This window comes from Anabrus simplex, chromosome 1 (genome assembly GCF_040414725.1).
Source record: "Anabrus simplex isolate iqAnaSimp1 chromosome 1, ASM4041472v1, whole genome shotgun sequence".
NCBI lineage: Eukaryota > Metazoa > Arthropoda > Insecta > Orthoptera > Tettigoniidae > Anabrus > Anabrus simplex.
In genome coordinates this window covers 1,032,051,305-1,032,078,385 of record NC_090265.1, presented here as the reverse complement: position 1 = coordinate 1,032,078,385, position 27,081 = coordinate 1,032,051,305, and the positions used below count along the sequence as shown (strand labels likewise).

General features: G+C 37.8%; 1 protein-coding gene across 3 annotated transcripts in view; it reads left to right on the top strand.

Annotated features, from left to right (window-relative positions):
* Positions 1–27,081, top strand: part of LOC136857917 (uncharacterized) — a 122,598-nt gene that overhangs the window by 77,765 nt on the left and 17,752 nt on the right. For all 3 annotated transcript variants that reach the window (XM_067136989.2, XM_067136988.2, XM_067136990.2), the window contains one exon: positions 20,664–20,772. In XM_067136989.2, coding sequence (XP_066993090.2) covers positions 20,664–20,772 — 109 coding nt within the window. The remainder of the gene's footprint in view (positions 1–20,663; positions 20,773–27,081) is intronic.

Here is a 27,081-nt window from a genome sequence, read left to right as displayed (position 1 = left end):
GCTGGCCTGTTACTCATGCAGTGGAAAAATCCATGGTATTACAAAAAATATTCATTTTACAACAGGTTTTCTGGAAATAAATTACCCCTGTATAATTTTTGTCTGTTAATTTTGGAAATGTTATCGCCCAAGTAAACTGCACGAACAGTAGCGAAATTCACTCATAAACTAAGAAAATGTGAAAACAAGACAGAGGAAAAGAGATATAGTGAAGGCAACTACAGAAGTGGTGCAAAATGAATACAAAGTCTTCAGAAGTAAGAAACTTAACAGCATAATTTATGAGGGCAAAAGTAGTGACAGATCTCCAGGGTATTGTGTTGAAGGTTTTGTTTTGAAAACCTGGGCTTTTGATGTCAGTTCAGTGTGTTAGTTGTCTTTTGAAGTTCCTGGCAAACAAGTGATTTAGAAGTATTTTTTCTTCATATGTATAAATATAGTATTTTAACAATTATTTATATTATTTAGATATTACAGTACTGAATTAAGGGTATTTTTAGATGAAAACCAGTTGGAGTGGTGTATCACAGGCTCATGTAACCAGTACCAAGGGACACAATTTAGATAGAGGTGCCCCCTACACAAGGCCATGTTTAGGGTGAAATCATGGGGTAAGAAGGGTGGAGGGTGTGTTTTTTACAATATAAATTGACTCAGCACAATATAAAGTGTCTAAAAACTTCAAAATAGTATGATGGCACTCGGAGTCCATTTTCGTTTCAACTGGTGACAGTGTGTTAACGTATGAAAGATCACAATAAATTGGAGTTTTCCTCTGGGTTGCAGACTTTTAAGAGCGTATTACATGATGGAATGCAGCTTCTGGGCTCTCCTTCCTGATACCTTCCCATCAAACTTTTAACTAGCAGTGGGGAAGTTTGGCCTCGGTGACAATCACATTGTCTGTTCGAGCATACTTTCCATGAAGACCCGGTTTTACCTTCCCATCAAACTTTTAACTAGCAGTGGGGAAGTTTGGCCTCGGTGACAATCACATTGTCTGTTCGAGCATACTTTCCATGAAGACCCGGATTACTCGTCCATGTACGACCCAGTGCAACCTTTATGTTATGGTTTGTGTGCATTGTTATCGAAAGTTTTTTTTTCCCTACGTAAGTATTTCTGGATTGTAATGCATTCCTACATTCTGTGTTGACATGGAGAGTGAAGGAGAGAGGATTATAAGATTATTCTGGTGTTGAACGGGAGGAGTGACATAAAAAATTTACTGTAACCAGGGATGGTTCATTTCGAAGACAGGTATTTGCTGAAGGGATGATAGAAGAACCTATTGATGGAGTTGAAGATGCTGATAATAATGTTGATTTACTAGAAGATAGTGATCATCATTCACGTTCAGAAATTTTTATTAATGAAAGGGAAGAATTCAACAAGCTGAATGAGAAAGAGACTATACTATTAAAATAATAATTATTTAATCAGACATGTTTTGCCTTGTTTAAAGGTTTCTTCTGTCTGTATATGGATGAAGAGACAAGGTAACACTGGAATATTCATGCATTACCTCAAAATGTTAGGTCTCCAGTTTGCAGTTTATTAAAGACTCATTTACTCGATTGAAGGGACCTGCAGTTGATGTATGTCATCCACTGGATATGTGGAAACTGTTTTTCATCAAAGTTATGATAAATGACATTACTCAATTTACAAACACATCAGTAGGAAAATATCGAATTAGTTATTCATGTGATAGAGGTGGTATGGACACAACAACTTCTGAAATTAAAGCCATGTATGGCCTTTTGTACTAGGCAGGAATATTGAAAGGCTCCCATGCGAATTTAGAAGATCTTTGGGAATAGATGGCACTGGCATGGAGTTCTTTGACAACTTCATGGCCCTGAAGTACCTGTTTTTTTGCAAGCTCTTCTGCGCACCCAGCGGAGGGTGAAGTAAACAAATGGGGTATATGGTACAGAAATACACAGGTCATAAAATATTTATTTATTTATTTATTTATTTATTTATTTATTTATTTATTTATTTATCATATGGCTTTTAGTCCGCCTGGTGCAGGTATGTTTATTAGACGCCTATGGGTGTGTCTGGATGTGTGATGATGATGATCTGGTCATAAAAACCTGCCACGACAGATTCATCTCATCAAGGGTTGGGCAAACAAACAAATGGTCCATATGTATATGGTAAAATGAATGAAGGAGGAGGGAAAAGTAGTAGATTCTTGTGGGAGAAATGGAATGATTGTGGGCAACACATGGTTTTGGAAGAAAAACGGCAGAGAAAATTACAACATATGGCTGGGCTGACAGAAGAAAAAAATAAGTAATATTGATTACTTTCTAGTGGAAAGAACAAATTGCAGACAATTGATGGATGTAACAGCTTTACAATTACAAGTGATTAATCTCATTATTGACTGTATTGAAATTCAATATATTAAAAATTTAGGGTCTTAAAGACTTTAAAGTATTGAATAGGTGGTTTTCAATAAATGAATGTAAAAAATTATTAATGTAACAGCTTTACTAGAAGCATTCCATGGAAATTATAGAGTTGTGATAGTAAAAATAATAGTTGGGAAAATGGAAGAATTAAAGGAGACAAGAGAGGAAAATAAAAGTGTGGAAATTAAAAGATAAGAATGTACAGGAAGAATTTCTGGAGAGACTGAAACAATAAATTCTAGTTACTGAAGTAGGAAATGTGGAAGATGAATAGTCTAACTTCAAAATGGCATTTGTAAGTGGGGCAGAGAGTGCCTGTGATAGAACATCGAGAGTGAAAGAAAAGGTGGTGGAATGAGAGGGTGAGAAGATGAGAGAAGCAGTGAAAAAAAAGAAGAAAGCATGGCAAGAATGGAACAGAGATAAAAAAGAAGAAAGCAAAAGGAAGTATCTAAAAATTGGCCTGTACATTTCATATTTGGATTTAGAGCTGAAATCATGTTATGCTAAGGAGAAACAAAGTAGTCTTACCAATATCATCTATGCTTCCATTGACCAAATAGACCCTGACTAGAGATGCAATGAAGCCTGAAATTGCAACCTTTTAGAACAGAACGAATGGTGGTGTAGATACAGTGGATAAACTCAAACTCAGGGTTATTTTTTAAGAATTTTGCATAATTTTTTTAGAATTTTGTGTTATTTTAATAATGTTATTACCATATTTTGGTATTTTAAAGGTAATTTTTCATGTAAATAAATTATTGAAAAACAATATGGAGTTTTATTTAAAGACATACACAGTCCTACACTATTGCAAGAACTTGTAACTGATGGTCTTTGACCATATTCTACGGCCTTCTGAGTGTTAGAGGGTCCCATTTTCATCTTTCTAAAGAATAACTTAAATGACACAGGTATATTGAGAGGACTATTTTTGAACTGTCCGGCACAAGAATTATGCATTGAGTACATGCTACAATGACTGGTAAACCAAGAATATTAAGAAAAAAATTCTGGAGTTGATTACATCAGAACAACATCCTTAGTCAGCTGTACAGACTGATAGAGGAAGATGTTTCAAATGCAACTGGAGGAAGAACAGACGCTCAAAACTCAGGTGTGCTATTTGCTCTTATTTTATCCGTAGAAAATACACTGTGACAACATGTGTCTGCTGCACAGAAAGTGACCATCCAATAGAATTTGACGATGAATAGCAAAATGCATGATGTAACATGAACAAGATTTCAATATGAGTTTTGTAGATGTTAATCCTTATCAATGTTAATTTTCACTTGTACCTAAATCAAGCTACTCATATAATGACAGCTTTTTTAAGTGAAGTTTTTGATGTATTCAATATTTTAGTAGATTTTAGATCAATTTTATACAAGGTACCTGATATGGTTTGGAAGTTTTTTTAATGTATTCAATGAGGAAAATGGGTATAGAACATGCAAATGATTAAATACAAAATAATAAGGAAATTCATTCCAACACTGTGCCAATTTTTGTAATGTTGGACCTTGGGATGTGTACTTGATATAGACTGATTCAAAAGTAGTGAATAAGGGTTTTTTTTTTTAACTAGCCCAGAAAGACGTATTTATGTCATAGTTCTTCTTGAGTACCTATGTTGAACATTTTATTAGAGACACTGTCTTCATCTGTTGAACAATATTCTGTGTTTTCATCATTTTGTAACAGTATCTTTAAACTTTCATTTCATATTCAACATTGGCTCTAGGTCATCAATATTGTTAATTTTTACTTGTACCTAAATCAAGTTGCTCATATAATGATGGCTTTTTTAAGTGAAGTTTTTTATGTATTCAATTTTGTATTCGATTTTATATCAATTTTAACCAGATACCTGATATGGTTTGTGGTCATGATAAGGCTGATGATGCCCCATAGGAAATGGTGAAACATGTCCCAACTTTCATTCTAATGAGGATTTAACTCCAACATTTTGAGTTTTATTGAATAGGTGGAAGTGAAATAAATTTCTTAAGTTTATCATAAGATACTTTCAGTGCAGATTCGCAATTTTATACAGGGTACCTGATATGGTTTGGAAGATTTTTAAAAAAATGTATAGATTTGTTCTTCTGATGGGAAACTAGATGGTTTACCAATACAGGTTTCTGGATCATCACAATTCAGCAAGGAATTGAAGTATTGCTTACAGTAATTTAATAATTTGTCCTGATCAGCAATTAAATTTCCATACTTATCTCTCATAATACTCGATCTTGGTTGAAATCCTTTTTTAATTGTGTTGACAATTCCATACATCTTGCGGATGTTCCTGTTTCTGCAGTCATCTTGGATTGCTTCTATTTGTTGTCTCAGGTAGACTTTTTTCTTTCTTCGAATTAATTTACTACATCCTTTCTGTTTTTCTCTGTATAGTTCCTCAACATCTACATTCTTACTAGACTGCAGCCGCTTATTACGCCATATTTCCTTTTCATTAACTGCATCTTGACATGCCTCATCAAACCATTTCTTTTTCTTACTAACACCTTTTGGTATCACTTTCATTGCTACTATTGTCATGATTTGTTTCACGTTATTCCACATTCGTTCACAAACTTCGTCATTTGTTTCATCAATGTCTTCTGTAGGATCTTTTCCCAGAATATCAAATCTGTTTGCAATTTCCACATTATACTTTAATCATTCATCCTCCTACTTCAGTTTCTCAGTGTCAACTTTACATCTTTCTTCAGTCTGTGACTTACAAGAGGTTTTCAATTTAATTTTAACAAACAATTATCATATTGTGATCAGATCCTATCTCAGCTCCTCTGTAAGCTCTGATATCAGTTATGGAGCTTCTATGCCTATTATCAATTAGTACAGGCGTGCACATTAATGGTGTCCCGACATAAACAATCAACACTGCCCCATTCTAGTACTGAAAAGGAGTGTAGCGACTGGAGGGGTAGTGTTGAAGGCCACTCCAGTACCGAAAAGGAGCGGAAGGGATTGAACGGGTAGTGCTAAAGGCACAGTGTGTGTATTCCGTGGCGGCCTTCATTTCGTTATACTGTAACACTGTAAGATGGCTCCTATCTTACCACAAGTGAATCGAGACCGTATTATTGGCATGTGGGAGAAGCAATACCATGCAGTCTTAAGACAGTTTGGATGTGGGTAAAAATATGGCAAGAACGAAGTGAAGAAAGATTTGACCGGGCGAGTTGGCCACGCGGTTAGGAGCACACGGCTGTGAGCTTGCATCCGGGAGATAGTGGGTTCGAATCCCATTGTCGGCAGACCTGAAGATGGTTTTCTGTGGTTTCCCATTTTCACACCAGGAAAATGCTGGGGCTGTACCTTAATTAAAGCCACGGCAACTTTCTTCCAACTCCTAGGCCTTTCCTATCCCATCGTCGTCATAAGACCTATATCTGTGTCGGTGCGATGTAAAGCCACTAGCAAGAAAAAAAGATTGGTAGATCATAGGACACATAACAAGGCTCCTAGAAAAACTACTATCCGGGAGATGGTGGGTTCGAATCCCACTGTCGGCAGCCCTGAAGATGGTTTCCCGTGGTTTCCCGTTTTCACACCAGGTAAATGCTGGGGCTGTACATTAATGAAGACCACGGCCGCTTCCTTACCACTCCTAGCCCTTTCCTATCCCATCATCGCCCTAAGACCTGTCTGTGTCGGTGCGATGTAAAGCCACTAGCAAGAAGAACTATTCCAGAACAGGATGCTGGAATTATTCAAACTATAGACAATTCTCTGTTTGCGACTATCAGTGATGCGATTGTCGCATTGGCATTGCCAGTAAGCCGGACTACCGTGAGTCGCTGACTCCACGCTGCAGGTATTTACAATCGTCGAGCTGCGAAGAAGGGGCGACTTTTTCCTATCCACAGAGAACATCACGTAGGCTTTGCACTACAAGAAAGTGTTACTCTACGACAGGAATGGAAAATTACAATTTCGTTAGATTAAAAGGTATTTTGCTCCGATCCAGGTAAACAGCTGAAGTGCTGGCGTCCAGCTGGAAAGCATTATGAAGAGCCCTTTGTCCAGGTAACTAATCAGTCGGGTTGCTTCACATGTGGCGTATTGGGGTGGATAAGTGGTGCCGGTCCAGGAGAGTTGATAGAGGTCACTTAACATATGATTGCTTGTGAATATGTGGACATTTTAGAAGGTGCTCTTCTTCTTAGTGTTCGAGCTAATTACCCCATAGAAGAAATTCCCGTTATCAGGTTTGTGCAAGATAACTCCTCTGTTCACACTGCACGTGTAACCGAAGCTTTCTTCAAACAGCAGCCTGACGTTCCCGTGCTTTACTGGCCTCCTAAGTCGGCTTACTTAAACATAATAGAACATGATTCTGCAAGAATGGTAAACACGTGGGTTCCAGGTCAGGTGAGGACAAGAGCGGCTCTGTTAATGCACTGCCATTGAGTCTGGGCGAATCTAAGGAATGAACCAGACTTTTCCCAACATCTAATAAATTCCATTCCCAAGCGGCTAGAGCACGTGATAAAGAGGAACGGGGCATGGTCCGATTATTAATGTTCTGGAAGGGAGGATGTACCCATCACCTACACTTGTTGCAAAGTCAGTATTTGACTCAACTCTTTAGTTATTTAATACCCGTTTCACAATTGATTTTAATTTCCATTTTCCTTTCCTTGAAATTATGTAACTATGGACAATGCATTATGTTCACGAGGTGCAATACATTCATATTTTTGATATTTCTAAAAATCTCTTAATTTTATAATAATTATTTATGTTGAGATGTTGCAATAAAAGCATTTTTGTTGTATATGTTAAGACACGACTTTGTATTTCATGGAAATTGAATTCTAATAATATTAAATTATTTTCAGATGTATTTTCTTATTGCTCAAGAAAAATGTATCTTCAGTTATTTTTATAAAGAAATGCTTACATGTTTAGAATAATTTATACATCAACATCTTATTTTATGATACTAATTTTCTGTTTATAGAATGTATCAAATAATTTTCGGTTAAAAACATCCTTTACCTCTTGATACTGTAATTATCAGAGTAGGTCACCTAATACTGTACTTCAATACATCCGCCGTTGTGCCCATTTCAATCACAACAAAGTCCTGTAGCGGGCTGTCTACATGCAGCAATGCGTGCGTTAAGTGAGAAGGTGGGTCACTGTGCCTTCGGCACTACCCTTTCCCTCCTGTTTTGTACTGGAGTGGTCTTCAACACTACTACTTCACTCGCTCCCCTCCTTTCCAGTACTGGAGTGGGGCAGTGTTGATTGTTTACATTGGGACACCATTAATCCGCCCGCGTGTACATGATGTATCTGATTGGCAGTCTTACCATCACACGAATATCATGTTTCCTTATGTATTTGTTTATGTGGGAAAGTGGTACTGTGCACATTCATGTTTGTGGATGTAGTGAAATTCATTAGTCTAAAGATATTATCATTGCTTTCATCATGCAGACTTACCTTTCCTATTGTTGGCACAAAAATTTCTTCCTTTCCAATTTTTGCATTGAAATCGCCCAAAATCATTTTGGCATCATATTTGGGTAATTTATTCCACAGTTCTAATAAATCCGCATAAAAGGAGTCTTTATCGTGATCATCCTTGTCATTTGTGGGAGCATGGCAGTTCACCAATGATACGTTAAACCATTTAGAATGTACCCTCAAATAGCATAGTCTTTCATTCACATGTTCAGAGAACAGCACTGACGATACTAGTGAATTTTGGACACAAAATGCAGTACCAAATTTGTGGGGTCCAGTTTCTTTACCACTCTTAAAAAGTGTATACTTCTCCATGTGCTGTATACCATTACCTAATAATCTGGTCTCTTGAATTGCAGCAATTCTCACTCTATACTTCTCCAGCTGTTGACTAAGGATTTTTAAGGATCCAGGTTTTTACAGGGTTCTTACATTCCAAGTTCCTATTCGTAAAGCCGATTTCCATTGCAGGGTCGTCATATTTTGATATCCATTCTTATTAGATTAGATTATCCACAACACATTGCCAATGGTGCGGGAGATACGAGGGCCATCCGGAAAATAGTACCCGTTAGCGCCGCATGAAGCGCTGACAACTCGGGTAGCCGCTGGGCAAGGTCGGACCGCGTCAGTAGCTTGTCTGCCTGCTCTGTGCGAGGTTGCGTGACGCTAGCATTGCCTGTGTTGCCTCTGTGATTGTTTAAAATGTTTAAACAAATTGAGAACCCCGCCAGTTGTGAAGTGAGGGCCGTGATTAAATTTCTTAATGCACAAAACGTTCGACCTTGTGATATTCATCGCCAATTAATGGAGGTGTATGGAGACAGTGTGATGGACGAGTCGTCTGTTCTCCTCTGATGTCACAACTTCAACCTGGGGAGGGGGAATACACACGATGAGGAGCGTTCAGGGAGACCATCTGTCATTACAGACCAACTGCTGAGCGCAGTAGACGAATGCAAGAGGAATGATCGGCGCGTCACAATTGGTGAACTCTGTGAACATTTTCCTAATGTGTCTCGAACAATTGTTCATGAAATTGTCAAAGACCATGTGCATTATTCAAAAGTCTGTGCAAGGTGGGTCCCTCGCATGCTTACAGAGGAGCACAAAACTAAGCGTATGGCTGCAGCACTGATGTTTTTGGGACGTTATTCCGATGAAGGAGACTCTTTTCTGACTCGCATCATTACTGGGGACGAAACATGGGTTTGTTATGCATCACCTGAGAGTAAACGACAGTCAATGGAGTGGCATCATGCTCATTCACCAACCAAACCAAAAAAGACAGTTCTGTCCACCAGGAAACTCATGGCAACCGTTTTCTGGGATCGCCGAGGTGTACTGCTCATTGATTTTATGGCCCGTGGAGACACAATGAATGCTAATGCGTATTGTGAAACATTAAAGAAATTACGGCTGGCAATACAAAATCGACGGCGAAGTCTATTGTCTACAGGCATCATTCTCTTTCATGACAATGCCAGGCCTCATGCAGCTGCGATAACACAACAACTTTTGCAGCAATTCAAGTGAGAAACCTTCGACCATCCCCCGTATAGCCCGGACTTGGCCCCTTCGGATTTTCATCTCTTTACGAAGCTTAAAGACTTTCTGGCGGGAAAAAGATTTGACAGCGACGAAGAACTTAAACAAGCCGTGACTACGTATCTCAATATGCTGGCGGCGGAGGACTATGATGCTGGAATACAAAAACTGTCTCACGTTATGACAAATGCCTAAATGTGGAGAAGTAGTGTAAAGTATGCTCTTTCCAGTAAAAATGTGTATATTTGTTAATATTTACTCCTGTGTCTTTATTGCACAAACGGGTACCACTTTCCGGATGGCCTCCGTATTAATACCAGTTGCCTCACCGTGTGTGAATTTTGCAATCTCACATGACACACACATTTTTATCTTTCAGTTATCACTGAATAAGACATAATATGAATGAAAAATACATATTATTCTTTTTTCTAACTGTCAAAGGAGAACATTGTCATTTTCCTGTTGCAATGCAAGTCGTCCAAAACTCCTGATAGCAAGAAAATAAAATTTCATAGTCAGTATTAGCACACTGATATCACAATGTTGGTACTTCCCACCCCTGGCGCTGAAGTTGCCTCTGCTACATGTGTAGTCATGGCACAATGTAACTGTCTCTGCTGGAAGATTCTGTAGTACATTGCTGTTACCATTGTGCTATGTGGAACAAAGTGACATACAATCACATCTATCACATCTCTGGTATCGAAAGGCCACAATGACAATCATGTGGGAAGAGTTTTGCCGGAACTTCTATCTTCGTAGTGATCCTGCATGTTGCTATTCTACGGACAGGTGTTGAAGCTCTGCTTCATATGGCCTGTTTGTATGTCAGTGAGAACATGTGGCACCCACCATAATGAAATTTTATGCAGACAAAGATCTCGTAAAATTCTGTGGATGATTCATTTTTCAATGCCTGTTTTGGCTTGTTACTCAAGTGGTATCTGTCTTCGTCCATGCACTGAGTAATTTCTGCACATTACATACCAGTCCAGACACATTTCTTCCAGACCATTGCACGTCACTGCTTGTTTCACGTCTATGCTGAAATGTTGCTATCAACCTCATAATGGTTTGGCACGGAAGGGTATTATTCCCACAGCTTCCACAAGCTCTCTGTGACATTCTTTGGCATTGTGACCGTGGTGAATGACCAGTTTTATGTATGGGGTAGACACACTAATGCTGTTGAAAAGGAACAAACATTTATTAAATCTAGTAATGTATAGAGAAATAGGAAAAACAAAAGGAACACATAATAAGACAAACATAATGCCAGTTCATTGTTGGAAGAGGGAGCAACAGAAAGAGAAGAGAAGGACAAGCATGATGTATGCCTGCCTTGTTACATCCATCCTGGATGAAGCCTGATTCACTACTTCAGTCCCATCTTCCTGTGCATAGTACCTCTCCAATGCACTGTGACCTCATGTTGTGTCTGTGTACTATGAGTGTCATGCTTTCGAGGACGTATGACCATTGTATGGTAGCACCATACAAACATGAGGGGAAAAAATAGTTGCCATAACTTATGCCTCAACCCTCATATATCCAAAAATAATTTGGTAAGTGTTTAATGATATTAACTTCATACTAACGCTGTTGAAAAACGAGTGAAGTAACGCACAATGGCTATGGAGCCAAACTCTGCATTCTGGAGGTGAGTTGGTTCGAATCGCACCATTCGCTGACGTGAGGGTTTTCTGTTGTTTCCCATTTTCACTTCCAGGCAAATGTTGGGACAGTTCCTGTTTGTAGGCCACAGCCACTTCCTTCCACCTCCTTACACAGTTTCACTCACCATCATTCATTACATCATCATTAGCTCCTCAATTGTGTTTGGCATCAAGCAGGTCATCTGGTCATAAAAACATGCCATAAAATATAAACTTACCTCATCTCTGACCCCATACCAGGAAATGAGACTAAGGTGTAGGCACACTAATGCTGTTGAAAAGGAACAAACATTTGTCAAGTCAAGTCTTGTATAGAGAGAAAGGAACACATAATAGGACAAACATAATGGTAGTTAATTGTTGGAAGAGGGAGCAACAGAAAGAGAAAACAAGGACAAACATGAAACTACAAAAATAAGGACAATCTCCACATCTTTATACACTGATGTCTTTGAATAGATAGGCTCTCTCCTCATCGATCCCAGGTGTTCTACATCCATCTTTTATCATCTCTTATATTGTCGACAAAAGGTGAGTTTGTTTCTGCTTCCCAGCTTTATCAGGAGGGTGGGCATCAACACTTGTTGAGGGGCCATTTTGACAGATCTTTAGTCTTTATACGAGAAGAGTAGGATAAGAAGAAAGCTGAAAAAATACAGGAAAATGGGAAACCTAAAATAAATACAGGTGGTTAAAAATTAGGAACACATGACAAACACAAAAGGAGGAAAGTATCCCAACAGTAAAATATGAGTATTGGAAAGGAACGAACAAATGCAGAAGTGCCAAATGAAGTTTTTACAGAGATATACGCACAAGAAAAGGAACACATGATAGGACCTGCCATTATGTTTGTCCTATTCTGTGTTACTTTTCATTTTGTCTCCAAGAATCTAGAGATTTCCTCCATGGATTTCACATGTGAATAGATATCGGTCAGAGTATATTTGATGATGGAATGAGTCTTGTTGTCCACGCCCATTTCTTTGTGGATATCAAGATGACTGAAACCAACTAAAGTCAATACAAGTTGTTTGGCATGAAGAGATCTGATTTTGATGATATTTGTAGAGATAAGATCTATTCGTTGTGGGAGCAGGTCTTACAGAAGCTGGCTTGATTTTCACCAATTATTATTATTATTATTATTATTATTATTATTATTATTATTATTATTATTATTATTATCATCATCATCATCATCATTATTATTATTGGAGATTTTCGATACTTGCCCTTGATATTGTCATATTGTATTGTAGTAGCTTCTGATCATAGTAATAATGGTATGTATGTTCAGTCCGTCAGCGCTAACGCTGGTGGGATCCTCAACAGCTCTGCCATCAGCTGTCATAGATGGCCTAGGCATCACTGAAGAGGCATACTAAGGAAATGAGGAGAGAGGCAGTTTCCCGTTGCTTTCCTCACTGAGCCAGAAGTTGCTATTACATATCAGTCTGCTAAACCCACTGAAATGCATACAACAACCGACCCTATAAGCAACATTTTCACACCATTCATAGCAGGGACTGGCTGCATAAGGTTTGGCATTACTAGCATTGCTCATACCTCAGTCACTTTCATATTGTCAAAGCCAAGGATAAGACAGAGACAGATCTAAGAAAGTAACAAAATTGCTGTAGCCTATACCAGAAGACATAGTGCACTGTAAACACTAGGTCCTGCCAGCAAAGGCATAATAATGTTATTAGTTTTACGTCCCACTAACTACTTTTACGGTTTTTGGAACCGCTGAGGTGCTGGAATTTTGTGCCGAAGGAGTTCTTTTACATGCCAGTAAATCTACCTACACGAGGCTGAAATATTTAGGCACCTTCAGATATCACCGGACTGAGCCAGGATTGAACCTGCCAACTTGAGCTCAGAAGCCAGCACTTTACTGCCTGAGCTACTCAGCCCAACTGTAGTAGCTTCTCAAATTTAGAAATATTTGATAGCAAATTCAGTATTGTGGCACCAGTATTTACATAATACCTCTAAGCTATATGGTATATATATATATTTTTTTGTCACTTCGTTACCTTTTAAATATTCAAGTTATATAAGGCATTTGAGGACTTATTAGAGACAATATGAAATATAAACATATCTGAGGAATAACAAAAAATATTGTTGCAAAACTTTGTACTCTGCTGCAGTGATGATTGGAATGCAAGTTTATTTTTGATGTAATCGCTTCAATGACAGCTTTAGTATGGAACTGGAAGCTGTCATGTGTTTTATTTTTTCATTGTTAATGAGTGACTGAGTGGGTTGCTATATTTCTAGAAAATAGATCTCGGAGAATTAGAGTAGACGGAGCTTTATCTGACCCTGTAATAATTAACACGTTGAGTGCCAAGCGACCCCATATGGGTACGTGAGAGCAGTCAAGTTTTTGAACTTCACGTCCCCATATGGGGTCGTACGTTCGTTCTAAATCGAGAACTGTGCGAACCCATTTGGGTGCGCAGTAAGTATGTGATTCGAAGCTGTATAAGTTCTCTTCCTGCCATCTGCTGGTCGTCTATTTAAGTACGTGCATGGTCCACCTTTCATTCTTCAATTCCTGTTTTGGCACAACCCCATATGGGTACGTCAAGAGTGCTATGTAGGGTGAAAAGTTATTGTCTATCTCGCGCACGGATTGTTTATGTAATTGTGCAGTGCTGCGAGTTTCCTTTTCTTTTTTTTTTAAGTCGTTACTAGTAAATCGAGCAGTAAAATACTTAGTGCAGATAGTCTGGACGATATATCGAACAAGTCAGACAATGATGCAAACGTAGTATATAGTTACATTAATTTTGAACTCAGTACAGAGCAAATAGCGATCTCGCATGTTCATCCATATTGATAAATTACAGTCTTCAGCATACACATCGCCGCTGTATTCCGGGTTTCCAAGCCAGCTGTTACAACAATTATGACCGTCTTCAACGATATAGTCATTGGTTTCCCATGTTGCACGATCATCGCTGCTGGGTTCTCTCACTCAAATTAAATATTATACAAATAAAATTATATACTTATTCAATATTCCATAACTACTAATTCTTCTTATAATAATATTCTGCTACATCCTAATTAACCAAATTTACATGATTTTCACTACTTTATGTAACATTTTATTCGAAAATTTCCTAACCTAAAATCGGAAGATCGCCATTTACAAACGTTTCCTGATCTAAAATTGGGGATCCTACTTTCTTACGGCCCCAGTATGAACAAGCTAACACCTCTCATAATCAACAGCGTATAATGCGTCCCTGCAAAGGAAAAGGTAAGTATGACCAAGTGTCGGGACAGTAACTACTGTATAAGTACAACCCCATATGGGGGTGCGTGTTCGTGTACAATTCGTAATGACCAATACGACCCCATATGGGGTCGCAATATTTTACCTAATATACATAATAAGTTGACGTAATATATCATAAATACATCCTCATTTCAGCGATCATTTGCTTGGTTAAGCCTGTGAACGTTTTGGCACCAGGGAATAACTCGATGTTATTAGCTCACGGCACTAGACAGCAGTCCTATGAAATTCGGTCTGGCACTCGACGTGTTAAGAAGAAAATTCCTCAAGGGAGTATTATTGAACCTTTATGTTTTCTTATATATATAAACTAGCTGATGTACCCGTGCTTCGCTATAGGATTCTCAGAAAGACTGTCTTTGTGGTTTTCCTACCTGAAGTCGTCAGAAGGAATGTAGTGATTAAAACCAATGTTGTATAAAATACTTGATCAAATTAATAAACCGCACATTTTCTCACTTTTAACGAACAGTACTACGATGCCGATCTAACAGTCCAAAGTTCCAGTGCTGCAATGACCAGACCTCAGACAGCCGTAAACACTTCTCTGCCATTATTCTGTTAAATATGCACACTGCTCATTCCAATCAGTGGCTCAGACTAGGAATTGAATAGCTCGAATGCTATGATGAACCAGTTTGTTACGTATCAGTAGTATCAGAAATTTATCTAACTCCCCAGCTACTTCCTGCCAATTTTCAGGCAGGCTGTTATACTCGGTACGACCGGGTGAGTTGGCTGTGCGGTTACGGGCATATAACTGTGAGCTTGGATCCGGGAGGTAGTGGGTTCAAACTCCATTGTCGACAGCCCTGAAGATGGTTTTTCGTGGTCTCCGATTTTCACACCAGGAAAATGCTGGGGCTGTAACGTAATTAACGTAGGGGCTGCTTCCTTCCCACTCCTAGCCCTTTCTTATCCCATCGTCGCCATGAGTCCTATCTGTCAGCGCGACGTAGAGCAAATAAAAAATTAAAAAAACTCTGTATACAGCAGTAATCCCATCTGTCGGAGATGAATGGCAACAGAGACACAAAGCAAATCACAACAAGCAATGGTCACTGTAATGTTATTGTTGGTCAATGTTATTAGCTTTCTGTATTGTAGGCCTTCACATTCAGTTTTCTTTCGACTCTGTAATATAAGGTCGTCTTATAAAATTAATTATAGCGTAGACTGTAGTTCATTATTCCCCGACTTTATATACCGATTTTCATTAAATTCTGTTTACCCATTTTCTCGTGACAGTGCTGATATGATCTTAACAACAAAAATCCATATTCATGAATATCTCCGTTATCATTGCCGGTACGTTCAAAATGTATAAGACATAAATGATCGGAAATTTAATACTATGTAACTTTATTTATATAGTAATTGTCAATAAGACCACTAATAACACATTTATTCGAGAATTCAGTTTTGGCCCTTCCCCTAAACTACCATTTTGCTCAACGTGAATAAGATGGCGTAGATTGTAGCGACTTATTTGCCGACTTTGCATACCTATTGTAATTAAGATAGGACCACTAATAACAAATATTTTCGAATAAAATTTTAGGCCTTCCCCTAAACTACCATTTCTTTCAGGGTGAATAAGATTATTTATAATTTATATTGTAGCGACTTATGTTAGAACTTTACATACCAGTTTTCATTAAGATAGGACCACTAATAACATAAATATTTGAGAATTAAATTTTAGGCCTTCCCCTGAACTACCATTTCTCTCAGCGTGAAAAGGATTATTTATGGCATAGATTGTAGCGACTTATTCCTGGACTTTACATACCAATTTTCATTAAATTCTCTTCAGCCGTTTTCTCGTGATGCATGTACATACATACAGACAGATACAGACAGAAATTACGGAAAATTAAAAAATGCATTTCCTTGTTACTATGGACATGACTGATACAGAAATACCATCCTTTTTAAATTTTGAGCAATTTACAGACAAAACTGTTATTTTATATATATAGATGATATGAATAAAGAAGTGGAATCAGAGATAAGGCTGTTTGCAGATGATGTTATTCTATATAGAGTAATAAATAAGTTACAGGATTGTGAGCAACTGCAAAATGACCTCGATAATATTGTGATATGGACAGCAGGCAATGGTATGATGATAAACGGGGTTAAAAGTCAGGTTTTGAGTTTCACAAACAGGAAAGGTCCTCTCATTTTTAATTACTGCATTGATGGGGTGAAAGTTCCTCATGGGGATCACTGTTAAGTACGTAGATGTTAATATAAGGAAAGATCTTCATTGGGGTAATCACATAAATGGGATTGTAAATAAAGGGTGCAGATCTCTGCACATGTTTATGAGGGTGTTTAGGGGTTGTAGTAAGGATGTAAAGGAGAGGGCATATAAGTCTCTGGTAAGACTCCAACTAGAGTGTGGGGGGGAAGGTGTCATTGGACCCATGTCTTTTAATGTTATAATGGTAGCGTAAATTGAAGAAGATCCATTTTGGCTTTAGACATTCTACATTCCACGTAAGTTGTTCTAAATTTTAATTTAAAATCGTATTTTATCACTGGTTTCCTCCATTAACCATCATTTGTTCTGTCTATATATTTTAGATGTTTTCTAGTGTGTTAATTTTAAGATATCAGAATGTTAAAAAGGTTATGAATTGTAAACTTTATATCTTAACAAGGATTGTTAAGGTCCAAGACCAACGACTTTAAGGTTGAGTTAAGGCTGATAATGCTCCTAATAGAGGGCGAAACATGTACCTAATAAGACTCTGTATAATTATGTAAAAGTTTAACCATAAAATTCCTGGTATGTATTGAATAGGTAGTCTTATTAAATATTCTTGTAATTTTCTTGATATATGGTCAACTTCAATATGGAACAAATATGAGAGTTGTAACTTGTAAGTGCCAGGCTGAGGGGCTCAGACGGTTGAGGCGCTGGCCTTCTGGCTCCAACTTGGCAGGTTCGATCCTGGCTCAGTCCGGTATTATTTGAAGTTGCTCAAATACGTCAGCCTCGTGTCGGTAGATTTACTGGCACGTAAAAGAACTCCTGCGGGACTAAATTCCCTCACCTTGGCGTCTCCGAAAACCGTAAAAGAGGTTAGTGGGACGTAAAAACCAGTAACATTATTATTATTATTATTATTATTATTATTATTATTATTATTATTATTATTATTATTATTATTATTATTGTTGTTGTTGTAACTTGTAAGTAGTATTTTCCAGGATGTCAGCGGAGAGATGGCGTGGAATGACATTAGTAGATGAATAAGTGTGAGTGCTGTCTTTAAAAGTAGGAAAGATCACAATTAGAAGATAAAGTTGGAATTCAAAAGGACAAATTGGGGCAAGTATTATTTTATAGGAAGGGATTGGAATAACTTACCAAGGAGAAGTTCAATAAATTTCCAATTTCCTTAAAATCATTCAAAAAAAGTCTTGGAAAATAACAGATAGGGAACCTGGGCGACTGCCCTAAATGCAGATCAGTATTGATTGATTGATTACTTGAGAAATCAGTGGTTTTTTAGGGAGTTGCTCATAGTATGGGAATATTGATTAGTCTCCCATTCAACAATGCCCCAGTGGTTTCCCATTTTCACACCAGGCAAATGCTGGGGCTGTAACTTAATTAAGGCCACGGCTGCTTCCTTCCAACTCCTAGGCCTTTCCTATCCCATCGTCGCCATAAGACCTATCTGTGTCGGCGTGACGTAAAGCCCCTAGCAAAAAAAAAAAAAAAACAATGCCCCACACATAATAATCTTGGGGATTTAGGTTTGATGCGTTAGATGGCCGTGTGTTTGGTGTGATGTAGTTGTGGAAATTGGCTGCCATCCACTTGTCCCTTCACAGCTGTGTGCACTGGTGCAGTCTTGCTGAAACACATATATCCCTTCGAATGAATATGCTGTCCATCCAGGGCTTCATAACTGCCTCCAGCACCTCAATATAGCCAGCAGCATTCACCTGAAGGTCCAGTGTTAAGTCGGCTTTACATGACTTGCTTTTCACTGCCTACCACCATTAACCTCTTCTGATCCAAGATTAGATGAAGTGAAACAAAAATTCTTTTACTTCCTTTCCTAACATATAATAGTCTAAATAACTCAAATTTAGTTCTAGGAAGGGTATTCAATTCACAGGACCATGATGATAATACGTAGGTTGAGTCATAAGTCATGGCAACTATTGTTTTTCTCGCGAACAGGAGACAACACGGAAGATCTAAGATATGCATTTGGAAACGTACGGTATGTACTTGCGTATGATGCCACTAGATGGTGTATGTAAATAACAGTGTGGGTCTAAGCATGTCCCCAAGTTCAGTGTGTGAGTGAGAGCGTCATAAAATGGAAGTCAACAAGCAGGAACAACGATTGTATATTAAAATAGCAGTTCTCTGCAGCAGAAATGCACGCCAATGCCATGCAGAGTTGCAGGATGCATTAGGTGTGCATGCCATGCCCTATAGAACAGTGGCAAGGTGGGTGGAGACGTGAAGATATAGTAACAGTATTTCGGAGAGAGGTGTCGCACGTTAGCAATACACATGCAGCGAATGGTATTCAGCGCCTGCCCCACCGCTGGCAACGCACAGTGGAAACCTTGGGTGATTATTTCGAAGGTCTGTAACAAGTGGAGACCTGTCCTTTGTACGTAGTCTTGTGTATTTGCTGTCTATACCATAATAAAACAATGTTTACCAATGGCCCGTGTTCTGTCACTTTCCTATGAGAATCTCCTGGAGTCAGAATATGTCTTCAGGCACTATGCATAAGTACATGCCCCGTATTTCCAAATGCATATCTTAGATTTTCCGTGTTGTCTCCTGTTCGTGAGGAAAAAAATAGTTGCCATGACTTATGACTCGACCCTCGTATATATTGCATATATGTGTACCTAAATATTTACATTGAATTACTGTACTTTAAGATGTATTATTAGAACTTTTGTATTATGAATGTAGCTTTGAAAGAGGAAGAAGCGAGAAAAATGAAAGACGCAATAACCACAAAACATTAAAACATTTGCTCATCTGCTCACCAAAAAGTGTCATGTGCCTGTCCCCGTTCTTGGTAATATGCCTGCCGAGCGAGTTGGCTGCATGGTTTGAGGCATGTATCTGTTAGCTCCCATTTTGGCAATAGCACTACCAGGTTTGAACCTTACAATTGGCAGCCCTGTAGATGGTTTTCCATGGTTTCCCATTTTCACACCAGGCAAGTGCTGAGGCTGTACCTTAATTATGGCCACAGTCACATCCTTCCCAGTCTTAGCCCTGTCCTATCTCATCATCACCGTAAAACAAATAGATAAGATGCCTACTTGATATTTCCTTCCAGTATGGGCTTCGTCTGGAATTCACAAATATGTTCCTATAGCACAGTTCAAGTAAAATGAGCAACCACTAACCAGTTAATTAAGAAATGGAGGAGTTCATTTGTGTACCAAGGATCTGAAGAAATTAAAATAATTGTATTTGCGGGAAATTTGGTGAGTGTAACTTGGAGTATATCAGAGTGATCCTCATGTAACCATCTGTCCATCTTTTCATCCTAGCAGAAATTTTACGAAATAGAAACCGAGCAGGTAAGTTATTCCAGAAGTTTCAACTTGTTCAGTAGGCAATTGCTTTTGCTCAGACTAGTTGTTCTTGTGTTTACCTAAACATAAACTGTCCTTTTGGTTATGACATGTGACTTACATCAAATGTAAAACAATGCAGTGCAGATTAAGCTTTTGGACATCTGATATGGCAGTGGCCCTGGGATTCTCATACTAAAGTTCTGCGCACCTGTTGTACGTGCTTTGTGTCCTCTTAGTGCCCAAATGCTGTAAATGCTTTGTAGGCATCATCACTGGAACTAAGAGCACCTTCCAAAAGTTTCCAAACTGCAACTGAAGCTCACATTAAAAAAAAAAAAAAAAAAAAAAAAAAAAGTAAATTGCATATAACCTTAGGTGCACAATACCTCAAATACCTTATATACCCTGTACGTCTGTAAATGGGGGATTCTCCATTAAAAATGTTATTATTATTGTATTATTATTATAAAAAATTTGATACAGCATTACAGTAAAGGATTGTACTGTATATTTACTGTAAATTAGGCTAATTAGGAACTAATTCAGTGAGTCCTAAAAGTAGTTCCTTATGATTTTGTACTTTTAATCTTGTGGCAGGAAGCTGAAAATGATGAGACATCGGATAGACATGTGGAGCGTGTCTATTGTGGCCATTTGTTTCATCAACAGTGCCTCATTTCCTACATGAAGACTCCTCCTTTCCATGGTGAGTATTTATTGCTTTAGGTAGTGGAGTAGATGGGTGAGTATACATTGTACATCGTTATTTGCTTCAAACAGGTTGGCAGATATGGTAGTCATTGCTCATAGACAAATTGCAATTAATGAAATTGAAGAGCAAGTCATTCATAGAAAGATAGGAACATGAGTAGAAACACATCGACAATTCAGAACAATACTATCATTACTAGCATTTTTCAGATTTTACTGTAAAGCAAATTTAAAGCTTGTGTATGCCAGAAATCACCCTGGAGACTTATGGCTGGTAGTATTGTCTAGAATGCTGAGCAGTACGTTTCTATGACTGTTAGTAATGCCTAAGCTGCCTCTGTGGATCAGTGGCAGAGTGTCGGCCTCCGGATCCCAAGATAGGGGTTCAAACCCAGCAGAGGTGGTCGGATTTTGGAAGGGCGGAAAAAAGTCCATTCGACACTCCATGTCATATGATGTCAGCATGTAAAAGACTCTGGTGACACATTTGGTGTTTACCCAACAAAATTCATTAAGTCTTAGCGATAGACGCCCAAGAGAGCTTCGGTTAAAGCGGTCTGCCAACTAGTGGGCCTAGAGGAAAACGGAACGTTGAAATTGACAAGCAGACAGCTAGATGTCGTCAAATTGAAGTGTCTGCACACGGTAGCTGAGGCCATACGATTGTTGTTGTTGTTGTTGTTATTATTATTATTATTATTATTATTATCTAGAATGCTGAGCTATATGTCTCCATGGTGATTTCTGGCATACACGGGAACTTTTAATTTGCTTTAATGTAGAATCTGAAAAATGCTAGTTACGATAGTATTGTTCCAAACTGTCAAGATAGTGGGAGGTGGTAAAAGACTAGAAATTCAGGGCAAACACAGAAAGAGAAAAAGGATCCCTAGAAGTCGAGATAATTAATGAAAAGAACGAGCAAATGGCTGTGTGGTTTGGATCACGTAGATATCAGCTTGTATTCAGGAGATAGTGGGTTCGAATATCAATGTCGGCAGCCCTGAATATGGTTTTCCGTGATTTCTCATTTTCACACCAGGCAGATGCTGGTGGGGCTGTACCTTAATTAAGGCCGAAGTCGCTTCCTTCTCACTCATAGCCTTTTTCTCTTCCATTGTCGCCATAAGATCTATGTCTGTGCAACATAAAGAAAAATTGTAAGAACAAATTAAATAATGAAAAGGAACAAAAAGTGGCAAATTTATATATATATAAAGCAGAATGTCTGTCTGTATGCCTGTCCGTCTGTTCCTTATACAAATCCATACCTTCCACCAATCTGAACCAAATTTTCTTTATTTAACTTTTAGGACCCTGCGAATAACCCCATCTACAAGAAATTTTAACATCCCTCTCCATTCCGTAGATTTAGGCCCTTTGGCACATTAACATAGGCTAATATAGGCAAAATATTCAAAGAGATAAGATTAATGGTAGAAGCTCGAGGGACTGTTCTTCGATTCACCGTAAATTTTTGGTAGCAGTTTAATTTAGATATTCTGTAACGGCAAACTATTTCTTTGTTAGTTTTATCATTGTCATCATCATTGTCCCACTCCAGTTGCCCGGGTGTGGTTAACAAGCCTTCTCCACTCCTTTCTGTCCTTTCACTTTTCCTGCTCCATTACTCTGCCACATCACCGAACTCGATAGCTGCAGTCGCTTAAATGTGGCCAGTATCCAGTATTTGGGAGATAGTAGGTTCGAACCCCACTGTTGGCAGCCCTGAAGATGGTTTTCTGTGGTTTCTCATTTTCACACCAGGCAAATGCTGGGGCTGTACCTTAATTAAGGCCACGGCCGCTTCCTTCCTACTCTAGCTTTTTCCTGTTCCATCGTCGCCATATGACCTTTTGGTGTCGGTGCGACGTAAAGCAACATGCAAAAAAACTTCAGCCACATCCAATCCAGCTTCTCTAATGTCCCTCCAAATCTGATCCATCCACCTTCTTCTCGGTCTTCCAACTGGTCTCTTTCCCTTAACTTCTCTTTCCAATTCCCTTCTTGCTACCCGTTCTTTTCCCATTCTTTTTACATGTCTGAACCATCTCAGTCTTACTTTCTGTATGTTCTGTACTAATAGTTCTACATTTAGCTCTTCTCTGATTTTAATATTTTGGATTCTATCTCTTCTTGTCTTTTTAACCGATGTTCTTAAAAATTTCATTTCTACTGCTTGGATCTTACTATCTTGTCTCTTATTAGTTACGAGCGTTTCTAGTCCGTATGTTACAATTGGTATGAAATTCTGTTTATATAATGTTAATTTCATTCTCTTGGGTACTTTGTCATCCCATAAAAGCTCTCTGACGTGATGATAAAATGTTGTACTTTTACTTAGTCTGTTATTAATTTCAAGGTTGATATCATTACTTCCATTAATAATGCTACCCAGATATGTAAACTGTTCTACATTCTCTAACCGTTCTCTGCCTATGTTCACTTGGCTTGTCCTTTTCTCTTTTCCACAGTGCATGACTACAGTTTTCTTTTTACTGATTACCATTTTCATTCCAAGTGTCCAGTCTTCTTTGTACTTCCTTTTCTCCCTTTCCCCTAATCACCACATCATCTGCAAATACCAAAGCATTCACTCATCACTACTGATACTCTGTTTTACAAGTTTTATGATTTCATCTATCAGTATAATAAACAATAATGGCGACAGTGCATTTCCTTGCTTGAGACCTTTTTCTGTATAAAATGTTTCAGAGTCACCACTCCCCACTTGTACACTGCTTTTACTCTCATGATATAACATTTTTATCTTGTTAATTAATGATTTTGGTACATTCCTTTTCCGTAGACATTCCCATACATGTTTTCTCTTAACTGTATCATAAGCTTTTTCCAAATCCAAAAATACGAATATGATTTCCTTGTTCCTTTCCAGATGTTTTTCCATTATCGTTCGCACTGTAAATATCAAGTCTATTATTGATCTATTTGGTCTAAAGCAATATTGTTCTTCCTCTAACTTTTCTATTATATCTCTCAGTCTTTTTTTTTTCTATGACTTTCTCCGATATTTTTAGCCCATGTGATAATAGGGTTATACCTCTATAATTTTCACATTTCTTCCTATTTACTTATTTGAACAATGGTACAATGCTTCCTTATTGCCAAACTTTGGGTATCCTTCCATCGTTTCATATGGCATTGAGGGCTTGGTGTACCACTGCAATCCACTGCTTCCTGCTGCCTTAATCATATCAGCATTGAATTTGTCTTTTCCACTTACTTTATCTTTGGTCATTCCTTTCACTGCCCTTTCAAGTTCCAACCATGTTATCGAGTTCTCTTCTTTTTCTCCATCTATTATTTCCGTTTTCTTATCTCCTTTTTCCTCCAAGCAGTCTTCCTCATAATAAAGTTTTTAAAAATATTTTGCCATTACCTTCTGAAGACCCTTTTCGTTATGTGCTATGAATCCATCTTCTCTCTAATGCCTTGGTTTTTTCTTTTTGATTTTATTGCTCTGTATAATAGTTTCTGATTTCCTCAACTATCTTGCTCAATTTTGTTTGTAAACTCTCCCCGACATTTCTCCTTTTCTTCCTTGATACTCTTCTTTACTTGTAGTTTTGATCTTTTGTATTCCACATGTAACCTTTCTATCTTATTCTCATCCCTCTGATACGTTTTTTTTTTCTTATCCTTTCCTTTATTTCTATTTTTTATTTTGTCTGTCTACCACTGTGTCTCCTTTCCCTTAACCATCGCTTTTTTTCCCCGCATACCTCAATTGCTGCTTCCACAAATGTCTTTCTTAAATTGTTCCACTCTTCTTCTCCACTTTGTATTTCTGTGTTAGGCATCTTCTTTTTTATCCAGTCTTGGAATGCCATTCTTTTATCCTCCTCCTCCAATTACCAAATCCTGATCTTTGGTTTCTTCTTCAGTACAATTTTAGGGATTTTTACTTGTTTTAATTCCACAATTAATAATCTATGATCACCTTTATGAGCTTTATGAGGTTCCATTTCATGGATCAGAAATCATTGCTATGTGCAATAACTTTTTTTTTTTTTTTTTTTTTTTTTTTGCTATTTGCTTTACGTCGCACCGACACAGATAGGTCTTACAGGAAAGGACTAGGAGTGGGAAGGACGTGGCAGTGGCCTTAATTAAGGTACAGCCCCAGCATTTGCCTGGTGTGAAAATGGGAAACCACGGAAAACCATTTTCAGGGCTGCCGACAGTGGGGTTCGAACCTACTATCTCCTGAATACTGGATACTGGCCGCACTTAAGCGACTGCAGCTATCGAGCTCGGTATATGCAATAACTCTCATAATTTATTGATATTTCAAGAATAAAGTAATCAACAAAATTATCACTGTAAGGTGAAATTATACATTTCCTTGTTTTGTTATGCTTCGTCCATTATGGCAACTTTCAAGTGAGGGAAGTTTTGTAAATAATAAAATATCATCGATAGGAAGTGTTATGCATCAAATTGTTGCCACGATGAGAAGCTAGTGATGCTGTTTCTGAACTGTCAAACCCTTGATTAAAATAAATACAAGTTTTTAACCCTCTACTGCATGATTTTTTTTTTTTTTTCATTTTTTGTTTGGTGAAGAAAATTTCTAGCTTTAAAATTAGAATCAAATCAAAATCTCTTTATTTGCAAATGAGGTGTCTACCTCGGTGGCAAATGGTACACTAAAATACATTATTGTCAAGCACTAAATTGTAAATTAACAAGAGAAGAAAATTTTCCTAGAATACAATATTATACAATTTACACTAACAATTTTTCTATTAAACACATAGCTCATCCTTAATAAATTTATGTTGTTTACAAAATTCTACTTATAATATCTCTTGTACTTACAAACATTGTCAACTCATATACAGTATGTGGAATTACTTCAAATAATACTATACAACTGGTATAAAATTAAAATTTACATTGCATTTATTTACTTATTTATTTTTTTACCCATTTTGGAACCTAAGTAGCATAACAACCTACTGCGTCTTAACCAGAGCCCCTTTTGTCACCACTTTTTGGAGTTTCTGAAGGACCTTCACAGCTACCGTAGCGGTCCCAGGGCCCTCAAAAGTCCCCACTTTACTTCACCCCTACAGGCAGTCCCGTACTTTGGCTGTCCAAACTCCTTAGACCAGGGGATGGAATTTATTTATTCTCTTCTTGAATATCTGTACAGATTTTGGAAAAGGATCGAACACTACCCCCGGTAAACTGTTCCACTCCTTCACGCCCTTCCAATGAATGAAAATTTACCCCAATCACTTCTGCTAAAATTCCTTCTAATTTTATACTTGTGGTCAGTCCTGCCGATATAATTATTTTCCAACTGAAGCCTCTCACAGATATCTCCCCATGCTTCTCCTGTATAGGCTCTGTATAACCCTATAAGTCTAGTTTTCTCCCTTCTCTTTCTTAAAGTTTCCCACCCAAGTTCCTTTAACATTTCTGATACACTACTCTTTCTCCTGAAATCCCCTGTTACACATCTTGCTGCTTTCCTCTGCACACTATCTATTTCTTTTATTAGGTATTCTTGGTGAGAATCCCAAACACTGTTTGCATATTCCAATAATGGACGAACCATACTTCAGTAACTTTTCTCTTTTAATTCTTTGTTGCATCCTTTAAGTAGCCTCATTATGACATGTAACGATCTGTATGCTTTCCCAACAATGTCATCCACATGACCCTTCCAATGCAAATTACTTTCAAATCTCACACCTAAGTATTTGCACTTGCCATCTTTTGAGATAACTACCTCATCCAAAGTATATTCAAATTCAGTTTTAAAACTCCTGTTTGTAAATGTTGTAACAGTTGATTTGCCTCCATTAACTTTCATATTATTTTCTTCAACCCATTGTTGAATACTCTCAAGGTCCCTTTGTAATTCTGAACAATCCTCAATGTTATTTATTTCCCTATAAACAATTATGTCATCTGCATACAATCTTATTTTTGATGTTATATTATTCCCTAAATCATTTGCATATATTAAGTAAAGTAACGGGCCGATTATACTACCCTGTGCAATTCCCTTCCAAACTTTCTCTTCCTGCAATACATTATTTCCTACTTTGACTTTCTGAACCCTTGAATTTAGAAATGTTTTTATCCAACGTGTAACCCTTACATCCAATCCTATTCCCTCCAATTTCTTTAAAAATATTCCATGTTCCACTCTATCAAAGGCTTTGAAAAGATCTATTGTTATGCAATCTAACTGGCCTCCTGCATCCAACTGATCTGATATGTCCTGCTGAAATCCCACCAGTTGTGCCTCACAAGAAAATTTCTTTCT